The sequence below is a fragment of the Buceros rhinoceros genome, unplaced genomic scaffold (genome assembly GCF_000710305.1).
Source record: "Buceros rhinoceros silvestris isolate BGI_N320 unplaced genomic scaffold, ASM71030v1 scaffold5144, whole genome shotgun sequence".
Classification (NCBI taxonomy): domain Eukaryota; kingdom Metazoa; phylum Chordata; class Aves; order Bucerotiformes; family Bucerotidae; genus Buceros; species Buceros rhinoceros.
Window position 1 is genome coordinate 47,198 of NW_010406351.1, and position 10,655 is coordinate 57,852.

Below are 10,655 nucleotides of genomic sequence, written 5' to 3' on the forward strand. Positions count from 1 at the left end.
GACTGGGAGAGGAATTCAAGTTCTGTGGCAGCTGGGACCAAGGAAGGATGCTGCCTGACTCCCTAGTGTTTTGTAGGAGATGCAGTGGGTGAAAGCAGGACTGACAAGTACCATACTGGAGGCAGTGTGCTAAGGCTTTTACTGAGGCTCACAGGTGCAGATTTTGGTATTTTTAGTGCTCTCTGTTTGGGTAAATTTTTCAGGTTTATTTTTTTTGCTCTTCATTCAAGAAGAGTTGTTGCCAGTCTGTCTTAGCTGGAATTTTTTTTTATACTCTGCCAAGATCTTTTTTTAAATGGCACAGCTGATTTAGTCGCTACCTATCAGAATATTCCGGTGTTTATAATCAAAACTACCAGCTATTAGAATAATTCTTAGATTATGTGTAAGCAAACAAAATTTTATTGATCTCTTTGACTCTCTTTTAACACCGTCTTAAACTATTTTCTCAAATCACTTTGGATCAATCTTCTGCTAAAACCAGTGACAACTTTTTTAGTAATGTTTTAAAAATAATAATAATTTAAGTCTTCTCTGGATACTTTCCTAATACTGTGTTGGGTTTTTTTCTCTTTACAGATAAATTTACGTCTCATCTTGGTAAGCGGGAAGACGAAAGAGTTCTTATTTTCACCGAATGACTCTGCTGCAGACATTGCAAAACATGTGTATGACAACTGGCCAATGGGTGAGTAGCTGTGTGGCTTCGGTGTTTTAACTGGTGGGCCAGAAGCTTCCCTGTATTTTCAGACAAAGTGTCAATAAACCCTGTTCTCAGTGCTCAAATTAAGTATGTTTATTGTGTATCTGGACATAGATTTACACAGAAAAACAACTGTCTTCTTGTCTTCTTTTTGCCCATTTCTTCACTTAGGCAGATTTTTAGATGTCTGGATTGTTTCCCACTTTATTTCTAAAATTTTCTTCCTCAAACTGAAGTACTTCTTTCCCCCTCTCTTTAGACGCTTTCCTTCATCAATCTTGTTAGAGGATCTAGGAGGTGTGAGGAGATGTTGGAGATGATAAACCTCTTACGTCAGGACAGCTAATATAAAACATGGCGTGTCACAGGAACATGTTAGTGCAATTGAATCTGAAGGACTTCTGCCTTACTGCTTTATCTTGAAAAGAATCTGAAATAATGATATTTTTTCCAGGAAAAAATGGAATTTAAAAGAAAATTTTAAGAGACATTAAACGACTGAGGGAAGCTGAGGCTGTTTGTGTGAATCTATTTGGTTTTATGCAGGAACACTAGCTTTGGAAAATGGAATTGAAAACTTAAGACGTGTATTCACATATATGGATAGTTCCACAAAAACAAAGTGCTTCTGTTCTGCCTGACTATGATTTCATGGGAAAATAGCCAAAACACAGACATAGCATTACATATGATGAAAGAAAATGCTTATTTTGGTACAGGAATTCATTTGAGTTACTCTTTTGATGTTAAAAAAAGACTACTATTTACACAAACTGAAAAGAAGCAATGGCTGTTTCTGTGGTGCCTTTGTCAAAGAGGTATGGTGGATGATAGTTCATGCCAAAAAGTTAGTGTCCATAATCCATGTTTTGGGCCTTAAACTGGTCTTAGAGGTGAGGAAGAACAGGGTTTTAGGGGATTTGTTTGCTGTTTGTTTTGCTGGCATGCAGCATTACGTATTTAGTAAAATATGTAATGCAGGAGGAGGTTTTTAGTCCCTTGAAGTATTAGATATTCTAGATGTAAAACACTTCTACACTAAAAAAATCTGCTACTGTACGTCTTTTAATGTACGCCTGCATCATAGTTGTTGTGATCACATGTTCTTTGTGTACTTTTATATGAACTAGTGAAGACAGAATTGTGCTTTTTTTCTTTGTTTCAGTGAGAAGTTCTCACTGAACATGTGGTCTCATGTTCCCCATCATGTGAAGAGCTTGCAAGTTGCAGGTCTGAGTTTAGAGTTGGGAAGAAACACAGACTTTGAAGTCTCTTTTTTAAAGAAAAAGAAGAGTAGAACCAGAAAAAGTAAAACTTGGAAGACCCAGTTCAAATACCTACTGTTCTGGGGGAGCGCTGTAAATCTTGATGAATATTTAATTGCCTGTGCAAAGAAGAATAGCAACAATTTAAAAGACGGAGGGGAAAACTCTTCTTCAGAATAGCGTGTACGTTTTTACAAACATTAGCCCACTAACTGTTTTTGGACTGAGTGCTCCTCTTTGCCACAGGACTGAGAAATCTTGATGAGGACTAAAGTTCCCTGGAAATAGAGATGGTATGAAATGATTGTTTTTACCACCATTTTGACTTGTTGTGATCTTGTAAGGGAAAAGTAATGAAATACCTTCAGTCACATGCTGGCAGGAGTAAGGCAAACCTTTCCTCCCCTCTCTTGGCAATAGAGTTGTTAATTAAGGATCTCTTGACTCATGGTGGAGAATGTCAAGTTTATATTAATGTATACCATGTAGGCAGGTTACCTGTTCTCTTTCCTCCCATTTTCTTTTAAATATTAACTTTTTTCTTGTATAGCAATTATCTGCTGAGCTTTATCAAAACAAAAAAAAAAGACAAAAGTAAATATTTTCTCCTTGGCTCATTTAGTCATCAGTGGAAATTAAAATTTGAAATCACGTCAGAAATAAATGTTTCAGACCACCAGCCAAGAAGCAAAAATTGAAAGGATGGATAAATTAGCAGCTTAACCATGAGCAAATACCTGTGCCAAAATGTAGTCTGTCTTCTTTTATCTGCTGTTTTACGTCACTACGGCACTGTAAACTGGCTGAACTTCTCCTCTCTACAGCTGTAGCAGTGTCATAATCCAGATCCTTAATGTAGCTGGCTTCACAGCATAGCAAAATGGGCATGTGCTTGAATCGCAAGACAATTGAATCAGACCCTGAGTGGAAATAGTTGAAATTCAAATAGCGTTGGTTGCCTAATTTGATCTAATCTTATAAAGCAGGCCCATGGCAGCGCCTGGGGATATTGCAGCCTCTGCTGTTGATGCCAGCCAGCCCTGCCTCCGCCGGTTCTCGGGCTGCCATGGCTCCTGCTGCCTGCCTCTCTGCCTGCTTGCTTTTTCACACCAGATGCCTCTCTGTACACTCCTCACCGCCGTGGTTTTTGTTTTAAATGCTTTCCCTTCTCCCCTTTTCAGTTCTTCTCCTTTTGTAGTGCCAGTTGCTACTGCCTGTATGTTAATTGTATGTTCTCAGTGAACAGGTTGGTTTCTGTTGCTTCTCATGATCTCTTGCTGAATATTCATTTTGGTATGTAAACGCTACAAAAGCAGAAAGAGAGAACGTTTGTGAACAGCTGTTGCCAGAGATCTGGTCAGCTAAGAAACAAAAGACACTGTATTCTGAGAGAGACCGTTTAAATTCAACATTTCAAGGTTTTATGGTATTTTTTCTGAAAGCAAAGTGAGTATTTATTTGTTGTTCACATTGTGACAGGGAACAGCAGAAGCGTAGGAAAAGATCATCTAAGCTTATAAATTATGTATGGTGTCTTAAGCATTATAGGAAATGCATTATAGGAAAATGCATGCTTGCTTTTCCTGAATCACTGTTTGCCACATAAAAACATCCAGAAGTTGTCCTGTGTGAAGTTCCTTAAAATGTGTCTGTTGGTGTCTGCTCTGAGAGAGCCCTCTGTTCCAGCTCTTTGCAGGGACCGTTCAGGGCTGCTCAGGTCAGTGCCCCCTCTGGACATTTAACTGGTTGGATCTGGCCATGGTCGAACACCACTGAGCAGCCTGACGAGCCCTTTCAGTGCTGTGAGCTGAGAATCCTATTTCAAATGACCCATCACAAGGGCTTTCACTGTGTGTGTGGCCGCTTGGCACTGCTGGAGAGCGGCTCCAGTTAGACAGTTAGCTGGTGAGGAGTATGCCTTGAGAATTAAGCCTCAGGAGGGAACTTGCATTTATGAAATATTTTGTGCAGTACTTGTATATGTGTTAAATATCTCATGCAATCTGCAAAGTAAGTTAGTGCTGTTTATACTTGCAGGCATAAAATCATGTGTTTCAATGCCCAATGTCAAATAACAAATTTAAGAATAGATTTCAGGAGTGCTAGCCTTGAATTATCTTTCTGTATCTTCAGCCGGTGCTCTCTCTTTAATGTTTCTATGCATTAGAGTCCTGTTTCTAATTTTTGTCCCGGGTAAATTAAGAGAAATAAGAAAAGATGGGTTTATTACAATGCCACTGTAAAAATTATCTCTTTACAGATTGGGAAGAAGAACAAGTCAGCAGTCCAAATATCTTGCGGCTTATTTATCAAGGGAGGTTTCTTCATGGCAATGTGACACTAGGAGGTATGAAAATAATTTTCTACCCATGTTACAACCAGGAAAAGGAAATATTTACAGTGCAGTAAATATGACTTTACTGTTCAAGATCAGAGCATGGCTTGCTATGTATTGTTTTTCCTCTGCAAAGAGTGACGTTATATCTTACTGCGCATTTCTTCCATCTTGTTACCACTAGTTGTTAAACTTTGGGAGGTACCACCTGGTAAGTCAAGTCTCCTCCTGCATAAAGAAACAGTAATAATACTTTTTTGTTGTCTTTCTAAATGGAATACTTTGCTCCACATGTCTTACTCTGCACTTGCAGATAAGCTGCTTCAGAAATGTCTGAAGTATTTTAAAACATTTGATAAAGATTATGATAATTGGTTAAACAATACTTTAAATCTTATTCCAAAGAAGGAAGACATCTTATGAATGAGAATGAGGAGGAGCATTCTTGCTGTCCAGTCCTCTCCCAGGGATACAATTGCATAGTTATGTGAAAACAAAAGTAAATGGCTTCACTTCATATGCTAAGGAAATGCAATGCAACTGTGCCCCCTTGTGGCAAGTTTTCCTCAACAATTATATATTTCGATGGTTACCTTTGATAGCGGTAGGACACAGATTTGTAACAATAACCTTCCCTTTTGTAGATCAAAGTTGCCAGTAGGCATAACCAGCATATCAGTGGCTAAACAGAACGAGACTCTCTTCTCTGTGCCAGTTTAAAAATACATTAATATTCCTGTTTTCTCTGTATGTTCAGATTATTCATGCATTTGGTACTTGAGTGGAGAGTAGAGTAGACTTCAGTGGAGTACAGAGAGGAGAACATAATACAAAATCACTAATGAAATGGTTTTTTTGAAGTTAAGATGAACCTGAAAATATTTCTGGACTGCTTATGGTGGTCTTTCCATGAAGAAGTGACTGGGATGATAGAGCCATTGGTTCACTTTCCACCATTACTGGTGGTGCCTAGTGATATACTTTTAGAATACATTTACTCTCCATATAAATCAGTTTTTAATGCTGCCATATATACAAACAAGGTCACTGTCAATTCAGCTGGAAGAACTCTGAATTTTTTATTCACTCTTTAATTTGTATGTTTGCCAGGTGTTGATGAGTACCCTTAGTAGCAGTTGGAGTAGGGTTGAAAGACAAATGGTAAGTCTCAGCTCATCTCTGCAATTACAGAGATGCTAGTCTTACACTAGGTTTCCCAGGCAAGGATAGCTAAATGGGATTTTCTTTGCCATTCATCTCCAGGCATTTCTCTTGACCACCAGTGCTGGTTCCCTTTAGTGACATTTCTGTAAATGTGAAACAAACTTGAATTTTTGTTTAATATGTTTAATATATTGTTTAATGCATTAAGCTGAAATATAACAATTGCACGCTGTTGACTCTTGAATTAACTCAGGCCTATGGACTTTGAACACTTACTTGGGCTCAGCACATTTTAGATCATTCTTAATCATTGATGTGTTGCAATTTAATCATCATGATTTTACCCTAAGGATCTTACATGTACATTAGTGTTTTTCAAAGATCTATTGTTTTAAGAAAAAACATCCCTAAAACATTGGATTACTTCAGTACTAATGAAGTTACCTGGAGTAAGATTTTACAGCCGAAAGGGGAACAGCTATTCATGAAACAGACTGTTGCTTTGGTTTATGGTGTTCATTAGATGTAACCCTAAGTGAACTAGTTATCTTGAAAAGGGTGGAGGGGGAAATTTCTGGCTAAATACAATATTGAGTTTCTTATGCTATAATACATTTCCATTAAGCTTTTCTAACTGCAACTCTCTATAACCGAGTTATAGCACTTGGTGGTTTATTTGCTTTAGGCAATTAGGAAATACTGGCTGGAATTTGGACCTACTGTCTACTGCAAGTCGCTATATCAACTAGAGAAACAAAAGTTTCCAAGGAAACAGTTTGGTGTTTTCTTTTTTTAACAGGAGTCCATTTTCGTTCACATTTAAAAATCACATTCTAACATTCCAGTTATAACCTCACATGTCTAAGTAGTGTCCTATGAATTAGACTCCTATAAGCTAAGAAGCTTGAAAAAACGACAAATTGATAGCAAAAACTGGCTTTTGAGTGGAAAGTTTTATTTTAAATAAACCGTGTGTTTTGCCAGCTTCGCTGAAAGGACTGTCACCACCAGGCCAGTAGAGCTAAAGGCATTGGAAGGGGTGGAGAGAAAGAGACCCCTCTGTAAAGCTTGCAGTGCCACTCTTGCTCACAGTGCTTGAGCCGCACTGTTTTGTTGTGCCCTGCCTGTGCGAGGGGTTGGGAGTTAGCTGGCAAGGCAGAGTCTGTTTGATCAGCTTCCAACTGGAAATGTCATTCTTTAGCTAATTTTTGGTCTGCAGTTTGCATTTGAAATAATATTAATTAGGAAGGTGATATATAATTGACAGTTCTTCATTTCTTACTAGAAATCAGCGATGTTTTACTTCCTTATTTGTTGGGGAGCGGGGGAAGGGAAGCTAACCCACCTTGTGCCATGCCCATACCAAAAAAGGGGCAGAAAAGTAAATTCTGACAATAGAAAATCTGGAATAAAAGTGGAATTAAACAGATGGGAATGGAATTAAATAGAAGTTTAGTTTAAGTGAGTGAAAAAGGTGAGAAAACAAAAACAAGAGCAAGAAAGAATTACTGAGCATAGGTTAGAGTGCTCAGATTCTGTTATGGTGTTCAAAGCAAGAGCTGGAAATTGCTAATACAAACTTGTGTGAGCTATGCAAACTACTAGCTGAAATTAGTTGTTAATTGAAGTATTAGCATACTTCTACTTGATTACTGTAAATAATTTATCTCCACAGCTCACTAATCAAGTCTCCTGAGTGTCCTGATATTATGAAAGATGTCCCTAATGTGAATAGTTTGTACCATTTTGTGCTGTTTCTGTAATGGCTTCTGAAGAGTTGAGGTTGTGAAGACAACCTGACAATCCTTTTCCATTGAGTCTAACAGACTGTTGATGTGCTCTTTGCAGAGTTTTCAGCTGTATCACAGAATCAGGTACCCTCAGTACATCATCCTTGCCAGACTTTCAGCTATCAGTAACTTCTAGTTGCAGGCACGGGCAGTGCTTCAAGTAAACTAAGTGACTGACTTAATAAACTAAGATTTGACTTTCTGTAGAGGGACCTGGCTTTTCCTCAAGTACAGCTACTTCAGAGAAGCTTGTGGAGCTGCATATTCCTCCATAAGCTTATGCCTGTGTTTTAATCATAACTTGCATCTTTTTTCAGACAAGTACCTTGGCAATGAATGTGATTTAACAGCAGTGTCATAGCTAGGCTTGTGTTGAGTACATGTAGTAAACCAAGTAATAGGTTGGTTGGTTTGTTTGTTTATTACTGAATTTTGAACTTCTGCTGTAGTGATTAAAATAGAGACTTTTTTTCTTCAGTTACCTTCAGGTTTATTGGACATTCATTATTCTTTCACTTAAAATGCCTTGGTGTACTGTGTTTCAAAACAGAAGATGTAAATTGAGTTGGAGAGGACAAATTCTATCATGTCAGAATGATTTGTGTATTTAGGGCTAAATTCTTGTTACATTTTTCACTAACTTTTTTTCCCTCTAGAAGTGGGGGAAGGACAAAGCTTAGAGCATCTTTACATTTCTCAGAAAAATAATCCAGGAAGATGTGTAATCTTAGGAGCTGGAGAGAGAAAACAAAACTAAAGTTATGTATACAACTTGTAAAAATAACTCCCACTCTCCAAATAATTGGAAGAAGTCAAAGTTCAGAATATTGAATCTGGAAATGAGAATCTGTTAAATATGATGAGCAACAGAGAAACCTTTCATGTCAAAGGGACTAGAAGTTTTGATAAATATTATACTACAATGCTAAAACTGTAAATGCAGCACTGTGGTATACTTAAATCCAAATGTGAAAATGGTGGTTTTAATTTCAGAAACAAGCAGAATGACTTGTGGAAAACTCTAATTTTGATGTTTTGTGTAACTAAAGCTCAAAAGGGCAGTGTTGTGAGAACCACCTTATCTGATTTTTAAAATGTTTTAAATGTGGTGTTTTTCACATGCAGCTGATGTTACAGATTAATACTAAATGGTGAGACACAGACATTCTGGAAGATCTGTATCATGGACCAAAGTATGTTTTAGGAAAATCTGTTTTGCAATAGTGGCTCAGTGTTTTGGTGTCTCAGGAGTAACCATATAGTTGCTGAAATTAGCCACTTCTTGAACAATACAGAGTGTTTAGCACCTCAGTCTTGGCATGAATGCCCACTTGCTCTTAAAAGAGGAAGGCTAAGTTTTCTAACAAACAGGAAAATCATGTTTCTAAGAATGCAATGTTTAAGTGATTATTATCAGGTCCCAAGACCCCAATCGACAAAACTTTATCCAGCAACACCTTTATAAAGCCATTTAGTAAGCAGCTCAAACCTAACCCTGTGAACTTTTGAACAGATGCTAATCCAATTACAGTTAGTTGGGCGTTTGGAAGAAAAAAGACTGCTGAAATGTGTTAATTATTCTTCCTTTCTCCTTTTGCAGCATTAAAACTTCCTTTCGGCAAAACAACGGTGATGCATTTGGTGGCAAGAGAGACGTTGCCAGAGCCAAACTCTCAAGGTACGCTCGCTGGGCGCTAGAGATGTTTCGTACTCGCATACGTGGCAAAGCGGCCAGATCTCTTACAGGCTTTCTGAACATTTCATAGCAGAGAAAAGTCAAGTCCTTGTGGTCTTTTGTGAAGCAAGTAATGAAATGCTTTGTACGGTTTGGGCGTAGAAAACCAAGAAATGAACTTTCTGACTTAGCATCTTTGTAGAATGCAGAAAGTTACTCAAACCTTAAAAGCTTTCAGTTTTAGTGTTAAAAACTACTCCTGATGTATCTTGCAGTTATGTATGCATATGTATAATAATTTTTTTTGCTAAAAAGTAATAAAACCCATGCTTGTATTGAGCACACTCTCACACAAAACAATGTGATTGCTTTAGAAATGGCATGTAAGCAAAACTTTCTTCTTGCTCCACAGGTCAAAGGAACCGTGAAAAAACTGGAGAAAGCAATTGCTGTGTAATCCTGTAAACCCTGTTAGCTTTACCTGCTAAGTGTGATGTAATATAGTCTTTGTCTTTCATGCTGCTGGAATAGAAGAGGCCCTACCTTGCTTCAGACACCTGTAGGAAGAGCCTGTATGTAAATCCATGGAACTGAAATATTACACGAACACTGTCTCATTAGTCTTTTTTTTTTAAGAGAAAGATCTATGAACACTTTCATGGGTTTTTGTTGGTTTGGTTTTTTTTTCAATTCCTGCTTCTTGTTTGTTGAATAATCTTACAGCACATCAGTTCTTGAAAGAATTCAATCTTCAGAAAAGTTAATGTGTTCTTTTCCATAGCAGGAATCATTTTGCTGCCACGAAAATCTCCATTAACTGGATCTAACCAGTCAAGCTTTCTAGATGCAATTTGCACTAAATATGGTTGACAGTGTATTTCTCATCAACAATCTCTAACAATTTTTGAGACACCTAGTAGTAACCTACAATGTATAATGCAACACTGGAAAGTAGTCTATCTATAATTAAAACAAATCTCACTGATGGCTGAATCAAAGGGAAAACTCTTAAGTCAATTCTACCTAAGTCAACCTCGGTGGCCGAACTGGCACAGAATACTAACTAAACCAAGTCTAACTACATATATATTTTCACTGCAACAAACAAACAAAACTATGTGCCTGTAATTTAAAAGCACTCTGTAGAGGGCTGATGAAACAGATTTTTTCATTGCCGCATGCACTCTGATCTCGTATGTTAGTTGAGTGCTTACTCAGACAGCACAAGCAAGTGCAGAGAGTGCATTTCCTAGCCTTAATATGGGAGGGGTAATTTCCTGTAGTTCATAGGCTTTTATTATTGTGCGTAAATGTTAGAAAACATCATTTACTAACCGATTTTATGTATTTGAATATTGGCAATTGGTGTTTTTCACTCATTTTTTCATCCGTACCTTAGTGTCCAGTGTCATGCATACTCATTAGAGATTTCAAAAGAATTATTAAAATTTAAAAAGCAAAAAGAAAAACCTCTGCCATAGTACTAGTTTTGTTTCTTTACGTAATTTGCATTTGGTATTAGTGCTTGCAATTGTATTAAAATCAGAAGCTGATTTTTGAAGGCATACCTAATTAAAAAGGATGCCATTCTTTTATTTCATATCAATAATTTAAACGTTGATATGCTAAAGAATTTGCACAGCACTAAAGCATGAGCTAGTTTCATCTAAACCTGTAAAAAATAAAAATAAATAAAAATAAAAAAATATTAAAGATTTTATAT

At 37.2% G+C, this 10,655-nt stretch overlaps 1 protein-coding gene across 1 annotated transcript in view; it reads left to right on the forward strand.

Moving 5' to 3' along the window:
- UBL3 (ubiquitin-like 3) overlaps window positions 1–10,649 on the forward strand; it is a 57,374-nt gene extending 46,725 nt beyond the window's left edge. The window contains exons 2-5 of the mRNA XM_010134040.1: window positions 580–688; window positions 4,229–4,315; window positions 8,858–8,935; window positions 9,345–10,649. Coding sequence (XP_010132342.1) covers window positions 580–688; window positions 4,229–4,315; window positions 8,858–8,935; window positions 9,345–9,397 — 327 coding nt within the window. The 3' untranslated portion in view covers window positions 9,398–10,649. The remainder of the gene's footprint in view (window positions 1–579; window positions 689–4,228; window positions 4,316–8,857; window positions 8,936–9,344) is intronic.
- Window positions 10,650–10,655: the final 6 nt, after the last annotated feature.